At 42.7% G+C, this 12,864-nt stretch overlaps 1 protein-coding gene across 2 annotated transcripts; it reads left to right on the top strand.

Moving 5' to 3' along the window:
• Positions 1-1,823: 1,823 nt before the first annotated feature.
• casd1 (CAS1 domain sialic acid O acetyltransferase 1) lies at positions 1,824-12,824 on the top strand. Of its 2 annotated transcripts, none has more exons than XM_076754922.1 (18): positions 1,824-2,132; positions 3,284-3,380; positions 3,671-3,791; positions 4,306-4,350; positions 4,447-4,509; positions 4,628-4,672; positions 4,784-4,907; positions 5,147-5,361; positions 5,502-5,921; positions 6,028-6,117; positions 6,239-6,358; positions 7,755-7,911; positions 8,056-8,135; positions 8,353-8,454; positions 8,615-8,755; positions 9,113-9,190; positions 9,714-9,806; positions 10,175-12,824. In XM_076754922.1, exons 1-18 carry the CDS (start codon positions 2,000-2,002, stop codon positions 10,442-10,444), a joined length of 2,394 nt encoding a protein of 797 aa, XP_076611037.1. In that variant the 5' UTR covers positions 1,824-1,999; the 3' UTR covers positions 10,445-12,824. The 2 variants fall into 2 exon arrangements, with proteins under 2 accessions (XP_076611037.1, XP_076611038.1); XM_076754923.1 differs by having other exon boundaries at positions 1,962-2,132; positions 7,755-7,915; positions 8,060-8,135; positions 10,175-12,817.
• Positions 12,825-12,864: the final 40 nt, after the last annotated feature.

The raw sequence follows: 12,864 nt of genomic DNA, 5'->3' as shown, positions 1-12,864 counted from the left end.
ATGGCTCGTTTTTACTAGCATCCCTAATGTAGCCTCAGGGCCAGCCAAATAAACACATTATCTTTGACCACTGAGCAGCAAAGGATGCCTTGGACACAAGATGCATCTATAGGTCCACAGCATCCACTAATTACATCAAAACCACAGATTGGAATGACACACCTCAGGCCACAAACACACATGGTATATTCTTTTTCCTTATTAAAGCTGTGGAAACTGATGTGGTGGAAAGCAGAAAAGCAGTATCCCAGACTGTTTTTAAGTACAATTTGAGATACTTTTACTTCATATTTCATGCTACCTACATACTAACTCTACTTCACTACATTTCAGGGAGCAATATTCTACTTCTTATTTTCTTGTCCACTACATTTGTCTGACAGCTAGAGTTACTGGTTTCTTTGCAGTTCAAGATTTTACATTCAAAACATATTATTGTCTCACAAATATGATGCACAATTCTAAGTTAAAAGACCTAAAGGTATGGCTAGACTAACATGTTAGGTGGCCCCTGGAGCGAGAATTTGGCTCCTCTTTCATTTTATGCCCAAGACATAGATACTAACCAGTACCGCTTTGCTGGAGTACTACCCGACTCCAGGTTGTCTGTACTGCCATAAACATGTAATTATTTACGGATATGCACCACGTGAGCACAATATAAAGTAAAATTAACAGATATTGTGCTTCAAAGCACAAATTCCTTAACAAACTTGCAATTATTCAAATTGCATACAAGCAATTAGAAGACAGTGAACCTAGGGCTGAGGGGGTGTCTTGGGGTCTAGGGTCTTGTGGCAGATGTCCTCTTTTCCCAGGTTGGTAATCTAAGTATAGGAGTATCATAGGTTCTTTTACTATGCTTAAAGTATATTTTGCTGTCTTAGGTAACATTTTGAATGCAAGGTCTTTAATACTAGTATTTTAACACTGTAGTATGACTGCTTTTGGAATTATTTTTAGGATCTAAGTATTGTTTTAACTCCACTTCTGACTCAGTCCAAACCTGCTGATTTATTACAGTCCCTGTAATAACTTGCTTGGACACCTTCAGTATTTTCAGAAGCATGTTGTTTGCACTGCAGGCTGTTAATTATAACTTCCATTCATCTCTGAAATAAGAAAAAAACATTTGCATGGATAGAATAATAGCTGTGGGTTGTGTCTCTCCGACCCAGACGAGGCAATACAAGTCAAGTTGCTGAGAGTATGAAAACAATGTTTCAGCAAAATGCCGAGTAAAATGGCAGACTTTTTGTCAAACGACGTGGGGCTTGGCTACAAACACACACACACACACACACACACACACACACACACACACACACACACACAGATTGGAACCCAGATTTGGCGGACTGGAATAGAAAGTGCGTGCAAGTCAGTGGATAAACATAATTGAGCACATTATACAAGTCACTCACACGCAATAAACACAGTGGTTACATGACCTTTAGCAGCCCCTGTCGGTGGCCAGTAGGAACTGCATCTACTGTATTGCAAATTGACATTTCAGTACTTCTGCACATTGACTTTCTCGTCAGCATACTCAGTCCCATCAAGGGCAGTTCATTTAAAACAAAGAAATAAACAATATCCTCGAAAAAAAAAAACTGATAACCACTGCAATTTGCAATTCCCTCTCTAATTCAAAGAAGTTCCAAGGAAACATCTTTGAAAGCATAATCAAATTATCTTCTACAACACTGTCTTTTATTACACTTTGTCCAAAGTTTTGGTTTCAAATACGTGACTGAAGCCACGGATCTTTTACTGTGCGTCGCAAAGTTATCTTAAAGTGAGTGTTGTCTCTTTAGGATGATGAAAAAGTAGACTAATTTGGACTTGAGACACTCTGAATCTTATTACTGATCCGCACCTGCTTTGAACTCGCAGCGGTGACACAGAAAGAGGCGGTGTCACATGGAGCAGCCCGGGCAGATGGTGCACCCGGACGCTGCTACACTGCACAGGTGCTTGTTGTCATGGAGGAGCAAAGATGGCGGTCCTGGCCTATAGCCTGGGCAAACGCGAAATAAATCAACATTTTACCATTAAAAATGCCAAACTGATATCGCTAGTAGTCGTTATTTTGCTCCTCGTGTTTCACACAGCTGCGCGGTATTATGGAGGTAGGTGGTCTCCTGTTTATTTGAGTTACTGATGCAGTCAACAGCAGCTATTGCTAACGTTAGCTAGCTAGCTGTTTGTGGCTGTGAGTACTTCTCTTTGCGGGTCGGAGCAGCGCTGTTATCCGGTGCTGCTTTTAAAGGGTGAGACATACAAGTTGCAGACCTTAGACAATACAGAGAGATGATAGCGTAGTTAGCTTGACTAAATTAAATAACGGTAACTTATCCTGCACGAACTTAAATGGGCTTTGACTGGCTAGCTTAGCCGAGTAAAGCTAACACTGCATTTAGCTGTGTTTACATGCCTCTGTCAGGGCACGCTTGATTACTGCTTGGGAAGCCGCGTGTAGGATGATGTAGCTAACAATTGACAGAACAAGGTTTTTAGCATGAGGTCAGTTTCCTTTCAGATCGCCACTAACTATTCAGTTAACGTGTTCAAATAGATACATGCTAACGTACAGTATCAATAACGCTCGGCAGAAAACAAAGTGTATGTTAAGGTAATAAACTGCAGCTTTAGTAGTTTTGAACAGTATTGTAACAGCCTGCCCTCTGTCTCCGGTCTCCCACAAGTTTGCATTGATACGTCGTGCAAAGATAAGTGAGGTGCACTGATGTGTTGGATCTCATTTGGCTTGTCCCACATCCCAAGACTGACAGTGACAGCGATGGCACAAAGCCCAGAGTTGGACCATAAAGAATTATTCGCATGGCATACATCCACCTGCCAGCTGGGTTGCATATAGTGGACTTTGTCCATGAAAGGGGATAGGAACCAGGGAGCCCTGTGTAACATTACACACCGAAAGCAGCTGCTTTGGCTGACGATGACACTACATGCCCACGTCTTTCGCCAGCCCACCCTTTATGTTAGCCTGTTTGTATGCATTGAATCAGTTGCAGATGGCTCCATTCATTTTACGCACAGATGAATAGCTGGAGAGATTTATGGTTAAGCTAAATTGCTGATGGCTTCATTTTGTACCATGGCCCCAAGCAGAGCCCTGCATTGTATACTAGTCTTTTGACAGCAATGAATGAAAAGCCAGGGTACTATTGAGACAGCAGGTTTCAGTCATAGTCACAATGAAAGCGAGAGCTGTGTAGTTTGGTCTGACTGGTAGAGATTCTCTGTGTCTTGTCTCCAGGCGGAGACTCATGTGAATGGCTGCTGTCCAGAGGACGTTACTTGGGGGAGAATGTATGGCAGCCGTATGGCTGCATGATGCACAAATACAAAAGCATGTGAGTCAAACTGTGCAAGTTTACTATATGTACAGTATGTTTGAGACAACAATTCGAGTGTATAGTAGTAATGGATGAGGTGTGTGTGTGTGTCTGTGTCTGTAAGTGTGGATGGGTAATTTGTGAGCCTAGCAGCCAATGGAGAAGATACTGTGACAGAGAAAGACTGTGTAATAAGATCTGATTTTGATTATGTTATGAAATGAAGCACCCAGCGCATGAATGATTGCTATCTGCAGTTGTTAAGATGTACAGTTTTTAGATTCCTCACCATCAGTTTTGTCTTACAGTGAAGCCAAAACCTGCCTTGCTGAAAAGCGGGTGGCCTTTGTTGGTGATTCACGTATCCGGCAGCTATTTTACTCCTTCATCAAAATTATTGACCATGAGCGAAGCGAAGATGGAAACAAGGTAATTATGAGAAACAGCACCATGGAAATTGTTCAGCAGAGGTAACGAGCTGTGGGACAAAAATCAAAAGTGCAGATGTTGTCAGACATTCCTCCATTTGTCTATAAACTAAAAGTATCTGATCAGCTTAAATCTGGAAACAATCCGCCGTTTGTGATGAGTTTGCTCCTACTTGGTACTGTAAAACCTGAGCCTCAGCCTTGATGTGAGAAGTAGTCCAACTGATCATTTTCTAAGTGTCTATATAGCTTTGATAGAATTAAACTATGTAGATATTTTGAGACTTTCAGCCTCCATAATAAACACCAGGAAACCCTGAAATATGTGGCAAATCATTTAAGTTCATATCGGAGTGGTTTGCACAAAAATCCGTCTACACAATATGAAGCACTGGAATGTGTGACAGTTGTGCAGCAGTCTTAACTATTTTTGGTCTGATCTCAAGCAGGGAAAAAGAGGAGTGCTATCTGCCTAACAGGCTTTCTCTCTGTCTGTCCCCATGTAATGTCTGAAGCACGAGGACATTTCCTTTGAAGATGAGAGCTCCTCTGTTAACGTGGTAAGCTATTTCTGGATATGTTTTTAAGTCCTGTTCTCAGTGTGTGAAGACATTCTCTGATAGAAGTTAAAACATCTATGTCCTCTTTATGTATAGGACTTCCTGTGGTATCCAGAGGCAAATAATTCAATGAAGGAACGCTTGATATCATGGACACATGTGAGTACAGATGATAAGTTCTGTTTTTAACAGCTTGGGAATGTTGATTGAGGAAGTTTCTTAAACTTGTCAGACAGGGATTTTCTTTTTTAATTGCACCTTGTCTCGTGTGTTGCAGGAAGCGTCAGCAAAGCCAGATGTTGTCATCCTTGGAGCTGCCACAGTAAGCTGTATAAATGAGTGCTTGGCAATGCTTGCACATTTCATGATAGACAGAAACGAGGTGGTGGCTGAGTTATGTCAGTCTTAATCTCCATTAATCCATTTACTACAGTGGTCCATCAAGTTGCACAGTGGCAGCAGCGAGACCCTGCAGCAGTACAAAGTCAACCTGACAGCCATTGCTGTGTACCTGGAGAGGCTGGCTGACCATGGAGAGGTCTACTGGGTCCTGCAAGGTAAGATCATCTCAGACGGGTATCACATGATTACTGCATTCATGTCATATGGGATTACCATTAGAATGACTGAATGGTTCACACGTTCACACAAGTCTTCATTTTAGTTGAGATGTTTGCTAATTTCGCTCATATAATTGCAGAATTTTGTGAATGTCATCTTCTCATGCCTGCAGCCTCTAAAACACATCTCTTCCTGTTCACTTTGCTCAAAACACCATCACACCTCTGTCCTCTAGACCCAGTAAATGAGGACGTGCTGAGTGACAACAGGAAAATGATCACCAACCAACAGCTTGAGTTGTACAACGAAGCAGCGGTGGACGTGCTCAACAGCAGCAAGCGTAACGGCAGGTCCCGGGTCAAGCTGTTGGCCGCGTCCCGCCAGGCTGCAATGGAAACTATCACCCAATCAGATGACGGCTTGCATCTGCCTGAGAGCACCAGGAATGTGGTAGGCAGGATGACGAATGATTAAAGATTACTTGCTGCCAATTAGATTGGTCTACTAACTTAAGGTTCAGCTATTGTGGCAGCACAGTCCCATCATATTACTTTCATCTCGTTCACCGCTCTGTGTAATGTTCCTGTCAGGGCGCCATGGTCCTCATGAACTCCGTGTGCAACAAGCTGCTGAGGCCCATCGACGGCTCCTGCTGCCAGACGTTGCCGCCCCCAAACCTCCTCCAGAAACTGTCAGCGTGTTTCTTCCTGGGCTCTGCCCTGGTCTTCCTGGTCCTCCATGTCCTCGGCAACAACCGCCCCCGCCGACCTGTGCCCCCAGATGTGGAGAGCCTGGAGGAGAAGAAGCCTGCAACTGCAGCTGTCCCCCTGGGTCCAAAGGCACCCTTCCAGGCCCTCTGCAGGATGGGTGTCATCATGGGCTATTTCTACCTTTGTGACCGGGCAGACGTGTTCATGAAAGAGCAGAAGTTCTACACACACTCCACATTCTTCATCCCTCTCATCTATATATTTATCCTGGGAGTTTTCTACAGCGAGAGCAGCAAGGAGGTGAGATGGTGCTGTTCAGTGGAATATGTGTCTTTATGTGTGAATGTAATTTGATATTTGATATATATTTACAATTCAGCATGTTCTTTTTCCTTCTTTCGAATAGACCAAATTACTCAACCGAGAGCAAACAGATGAGTGGAAAGGCTGGATGCAGTTGGTCATCCTCATCTATCACGTATCTGGAGCCAGCGCTGTGAGTCCCAAACATGTTGTCTACACGTCCATTTGCGAGTAACCTGCTTTGAGGCAGTGCACACCAATATGTACATTAATGTTTGATTTAAAGGCATATGTGAATTTTTTCTGTCTTTCAGTTCATTCCAGTGTACATGCATGTGCGGGTGCTGGTGGCAGCATACCTTTTTCAGACTGGCTATGGACACTTTTCCTTTTTCTGGCTCAAAGGAGACTTTGGCCTGTATAGAGTGTGTCAGGTGAGAGGACAGTCAGTTGTACATTAATCTGAATCTTGCAGTAACTCTTAATTGTGACAACAATTACTACTATGACTATAACTCAATGGAAGTCAAAGATCCACAACTTTTCTTGGGCACACACTTATTTCTCTCAAATTATGAGAACATATGTTAAAATCGGTGTTGAACAATTCTCCTTTGGCAAAGTAGTTTAAATACACACACACAAAGGACAACCATTTACTGCATACTGTCGTCAGAGACTCAATACAGTAGGCTGATAATCAGCCGCCATCTGCAATCAGAACAAACACACATTATTAAACTGTGAACCACTAATCAAACCAATGGCTAACCACAGCCAATGAATGCCTGGCAAGCTTATCATACTTCAGCAGTTACCTTGTGTTTCTATGGTGAGATCAAACAGGGTAAAGAATATACACAAGGTATTTGAAGTAAACAGAAGCTCCCTTTACGAAATACGACTCATTAACAATTTCTTACGCATCAGCAGAAACGCGAGATGAAAGGCGTCGTGTGTCAACAGTGTTCTTGTCAATCAGGCATTAGTATAATCCGTAAAGATAAACTTTACTTGTGTGCAAACTTTACGTTTTGTCACCTCAGTGCACTACCAGCCTCCCTTGCTTATCAATATTTGCTTTTAAAAGCCCCCAAATGAAGCTTTTTCAACTCAAAAACATTACATTACTGTTAAGATGATTCTCGATTAATGTGTTCGGTCTCATTAGTTTGAGTGAATGTATGTTGTTTTTCTCTTACTGTCTGATTGTTTAAGGGTTTCGATGGTGCCACATCTACTCTGTGAACTCATATAGTGTTGCCAATGATCCAAGATATCCGGTGTTTATCCAGTAATGCTGATTAAACAGCAGAAGTCCTTATCTCTGAGCTTCAGTTTGAAATATGCAAGTGCAAACTCTCAGATACTCAGCTTTGACTACATTGTTGCTACATTGCTGACGAATGTGGGTTTTAGTCTGGGGCTTGGAGCGAGTGATTTTTAGAGCTTTTTAAGCTGGATGATTTTGTATGTTGCACTTTGAAGGCTGATCTGAAATTCTGGACATGTTTGTCTGTAGAATGAGGAGTTTCAGAGATCTTGGTAGCTGCAATCCAGAGAGACTGCTGAATATTTGGGTTGTTTTAGGCTGCAATTCATTACAAGTCTGAAGTCGATAGTTCAGAGTTGGCATTCCCAAATTCTGGTCTAAATGCGTCCCTGTGCATCTGCTCGGGAAAACATGGAGGCCTGCAGCAAGCAACTGTTCAACACTGACTTGATCAAATCTGTGCTCATAGTTTTAGAGAAATAAACCTTTAATGTGTTATTATCATTGTGAGGAAATGATTGATGGATGTGTGTGTTTTCTTATTCATTCCACTCCAGGTGCTTTTCCGTCTGAACTTCCTGGTCTTGGTGCTGTGTGTGGTCATGGACAGGCCCTACCAGTTCTATTACTTTGTGCCACTGGTCACCTTCTGGTTTGTCGTCATATACGCCACTTTGGCCATGTGGCCTCAGATCCTTCAGAAGAGGGCCAACAGTAGGTTTTTGTTTGTTTCACTCACTTGCGTCATACCTGTGGAAAATACCTGTGGGTCCAGACTCTGAATAAATAGAAACAATTATTTTGACACAGGGCGGCAGAAAAACATTTTTGCTAATGGCTGTCTCCTCCTCTGAACAGGTAGTGGCATGTGGCACCTTGGGGTCTTGGCAAAGTTATTGGGCCTCCTGTTGTTTATCTGCTTCTTTGCCTTTTCACAGGTGGGTGGATTCAAAACATTTTAATCCCAGCAGTCACAGCTGTAACCTCACTTTAGTTTTGATTTCGTAAAACATTTAAGTGAAAATTAAATTGAGCTGTGTAGTGGATTTAATTACTGCTCACCACACTGCTGTCGTAGTTTTTGCTCATCCATAGTTTGATACTTGTTTAAAGCCCTGCTTATGTAATATTCATGTTTTGGTGCTGTGATTCCAGGGCTTCTTTGAGAGTACCTTCTCTGTGTGGCCCATCTCCAAGCTCTTTGAGCTGAACGGAAGCATCCATGAGTGGTGGTTCAGATGGAAGCTGGACCGATTCGTAAGTTTCGTTCCAGTTGCAGCCCACTTCACTTTAGTCAGTCTTTGCATTCATACCTCCTTTGAAATAAAATAACAGCGTAGATCAGAAGGTTTCTCAAATGGGACCACGTTTTCCAAACTTTGTAAAGTGGTTTTAATGTGGTAATGTTCTCTTGCAGGCGGTGATACACGGCATGTTGTTTGCCTTCATCTATCTGGTGCTTCAGAAGCGGCAGGTGCTGTCGGAGGGCAAAGGAGAGGCTCTCTTCTCTGCCAAGATTTCCAGCCTGCTCCTCTTCCTCTCTTTTGTCTCCTTCATAGTAAGAGTCTTCACACTTGGCTTCTCTGACATGGGGGGGGGGGGGGGGGGGTACTTATATGCCAAGCCTGGTACCTGCCTTGGGAAGCTTCTGCTCCTAATGCTATTGTGCACATCTGGACAAAGTTCTTGTTTGTATTGAGAAAGGTCTCATAATGCCGACCAGATGGTAAATGTATATTGTGTTCCACTGAGGCAGCTCTCTGTTCTTCACTGACTCCACAAAGCAGGTGGGAGTCACAGTCGCTGCTTTGGTCAAGGTCTAATCAAACCAAGTCAGCCATTTCCTTGTCATTTTTGCAGCTGAAGATTAAAATGTGTTACCTAACTTCACCTTCCCCCTCGCCCGTCGTTCTAGACTTACTCAGTATGGGCCAGCAGCTGCAAAACCAAAACAGAGTGCAACGAGATGCATCCTTACATCTCTGTGGTCCAGGTACGTTTTTTTAATTTTTCCTTCTTTTCTTTTCATGGTCATGTGATTTTACAGCAAACATCTCAGGAGTCAGCCGGGGATAACTATGAGTATGAAGATTATTTTATAGCTTTAATAGTAGGATGGTGTCCCAGCTGCAGGACCTTTGGCTTTTCCTTGGGATGTCATTATCTTAGTTACATGATAGTAACTAGGCAGGATAATAAGCAGAGTGTTGCAACAAGGGAGTTTCCTCCTTTCATGGCTGAAGATAGCACTGGTATCACATAGGGCCAGTCCCCACTGGGAAGCTGTTTGAAGTAGTCCTATAGATAAGGTCATTACAGCATAGTTAAGCTTTTCCCCCAAACCAGCCAGGATTGCACATTCTGCAGCCCTGTTTGACTTACTCTTTAGCACTAAAGGTTGCGTAGTGACTCTTTCACTTCAGCCTGCAACTGCAAACAGTAAAAACTTCACAATACACTCATTGTGTCTTCGTGCTTTGCCTCTTGAAATGTCTTCGCTCTCTCTTTGCCCACAGATTTTGGCCTTCATTCTCATCAGGAACATTCCTGGCTACGCCCGCTCTATATATAGCTCATTCTTTGCATGGTTCGGAAAGATCTCGTTGGAGGTAAGACAGACCCGGCAGTAGAGTTGCAATAATGGAGGAAGAATATTATTTATTTAGCAGACCATACATGTTTTGCAAAGGGTACCATAAATCAAGAGAAATGAGTAAAATGAGCAATCATGGGAATAAAAATATAACCTTCCCTCCCTTACTGTCATTTAATGGACAAGAAGGGTTTCCTATCAAATAGCTGAGTTGAGGCAACACTAATAGAATACCAGGAATATGAATATGGTGACAAATACTGGTCAAACAGCAGCTGATAATCTGTGCCAGCTCTGTATGTGATGTTCAGTAGCTTCCTGGTAAATGGCACACATTACATTACATTAACGTGCCTCTGAACTTGCTTTGTTTGACTCCCCCAGCTGTTCATATGCCAGTATCACATCTGGCTGGCAGCAGACACCAAGGGAATTTTGGTCCTGATCCCAGGAAACCCTTCACTTAACATCATGGTCAGCACCTTCATCTTTGTGTGTGTGGCTCATGAGATTTCCCTCATCACCAATGACCTGGCCCAGGTGGTCATCCCCAAAGACAGCGTGGCCCTGCTGAAGAGACTGGGGGCCGTGGGGCTCTTCAGTCTTTTTGTATTGCTGCTAGCCAGGGGCAGCCAGCCCACACCCGGTGCCTGATGGACACCTCTGATCTCGGAAGGGGCCACAACAGACTGGCCAAGCCCCTGCTGAGTTTGAAGTGAGGGAACAGATCCAAACCAGGAGCAGGCCCGCCGTTTTAGGGAGACGACCTCCGCTGTGGGACGCACGGGAGGACAGCGTCTCTCTGCGGGCCGTGTTTGAGCAGAGTCTGTACTTTTTTGACTGCTGTGAAAGTCGCACACTGAAGAATAAGAAAAATGCCCCAAGAGAGGGGGGGGGGGGGGGGATTGCTCCTTTCAGGGCAAAGTGCAAATTGCAAGAGGAAGAAAAAGAACAAAACGCTCACAAGGTTTACACTCTCTGGATTCAACGGATGAGCAGAGAAGAAATTTTGACGAGGCGGAATCTTATTTTCAACAAAAAGAGGTCCTCTCATTTCAAGGCGTCATGCTTGCTGTGTGAATTTTTGCAGCGTTGCTTCTATTTAGCCAGACACACTAACAAGTCTATTCTGTCACATACAGTACTTCCTGTCACTACTTCACTCTGGAAGCGATCACTAGGCTCACACTCCGTCCACGTGGCAATAGCAGTCGAAGGTGTTTTCACTCAGGTGGATCCATAACCTACATATTCAGATATCTACAACAATGTTCAATTGTGCTGCATTTTATTATCAACATTACTTTGTACAGTATTTCTGGTGACTTTCAAACGGTGTTAGATATCTAAATATGCAAAACATGGACCAACAACCGGCTTGGGTGATCCAAAAAAAAAAAAGAAACAAACAAAAAGAAAAACTGAAGATTCATGGAAAAATTTGGGAGTGCAATTGTTAAAATGTTGGATCATCCCTCAACATATTTTTGCTAATGTTTTTGTGAGTAATTTTAGAAATGTTTGCCTTGTGCTGAAAGGTACTGTGGTCACCTGCTGTAGCTCTGAAATTCTATGTGATATGTACAGTATTTAATGATTTAAATTAAGCTTATATTTTATACTGTCCTTTTTTTTTTTTTTTCTTTTTTTGGGGGGGCGGGGCTTTTGTTTTGTACGTTGCGATCATGACTGCTGTTTGTGAAGGAAGTATGACATAGGTCGTTTTGTACCCATCTCAGCATCTAATAGACGATCACCTGCCTCAGACGCATTGCAGAGGTCGAGCCTTTACAGTCCGACACCTGCCTGTCTGTCCCATGAGCTCACTCCATACATTGTCTGTGTATATTTGTATGATAGACTGCGAGACTTTATTTTATACAGCGACGCTTCAGCAGTGTTTTTAGTCCTTTATCCTTCCATTGCCGTTAAAAACATGCCTCGCAGCTCTGGTGGAAAACGCACTGGCTCGCACAAACTGTGTTATTATTGTACAATAGGAATAACAGCTAAACATACATCCTCCCTTTGCTGCCGCAGTGAGTGAGTGGGTGAATAAGTGATTTCTTAAGACTGAATGCCTTTTCTCAGTGGCTTAAATACATACATCTTCTGCGATGTAGCCCGGGATCACAATCTTCCCTCTGGCACTTTGCATCAGAGCCACATCGACATTTAAAAACTCCCAGTTAATGCACTGACTGACCCGAGAAGACATATTACTGTTGCTTCAAGGAAAACCTTGTGTATTTCGTCATTTGACAAACGGTTGATGTCTCTTTGCCTGAATATCCTCAAGACATTCAAGAGAGATTAGCACTTTTATCGTAAGATGTGCATTTTCGTTTCGTCTTCGCCGTGAAATATAACGTTCAACGTGAGTTTAACAAGGTACCAGCGCGGATACTTTGTATACTTTCGCACATTTTTACTGGGTGGCTCAAATGTGTTGTCAAGGTCATTTCAGAAACAAAACTATGATATTGCCACCTGTGTTACATAGGAATTCTGAGCTGCATATTTCACCTGCAGTGAGGTTGTGACATTGTGCAATGTCATTTGTTTACTACACATTTATGTAGCTTCTCTTTTAAAAGAAACACGTGGGTCCACAAAGAATTCATTTTTCTTCACCGTGGAACAATTTTACAAGGCTTCTCCGGTCGTTTATCTGCTGGTCTGCAGTTCTCAAAATGAATCAGAGCCAAGTCGATTTGTAATTTCTATAAGCGGTCACCACCTCATCATGTAGATGAGAATTTCCATGTTACAGTTTTCATTAATGTGTGAGGTTTACTGATCCGTTCTCTCGTCTATTGCTGATCAGCAGCTATGAATTTGGTAATCGTTTCAGGCCTTAACAGATCTTTTTGGTCGTGTAAAAGCAACAACTATTGATACCCCTGTGCAGGGCCTCTTTGAAATATCTTACTTGTAAATTTTTTGTGATGTCTTAAAAATGTGAAATGTATCCATATTATTTATAAATGCCTTTATTCTGTTGTACATTGTTAATAATACCTTCATAAAATGTGCTGGTTTGGCTTCTTTTCCTGGACCAAAACATACTCTTC

This window comes from Chaetodon auriga, chromosome 17, assembly GCF_051107435.1.
Source record: "Chaetodon auriga isolate fChaAug3 chromosome 17, fChaAug3.hap1, whole genome shotgun sequence".
NCBI classification, from domain to species: domain Eukaryota; kingdom Metazoa; phylum Chordata; class Actinopteri; order Chaetodontiformes; family Chaetodontidae; genus Chaetodon; species Chaetodon auriga.
This window is presented reverse-complemented; position numbering and strand designations above follow the sequence as displayed.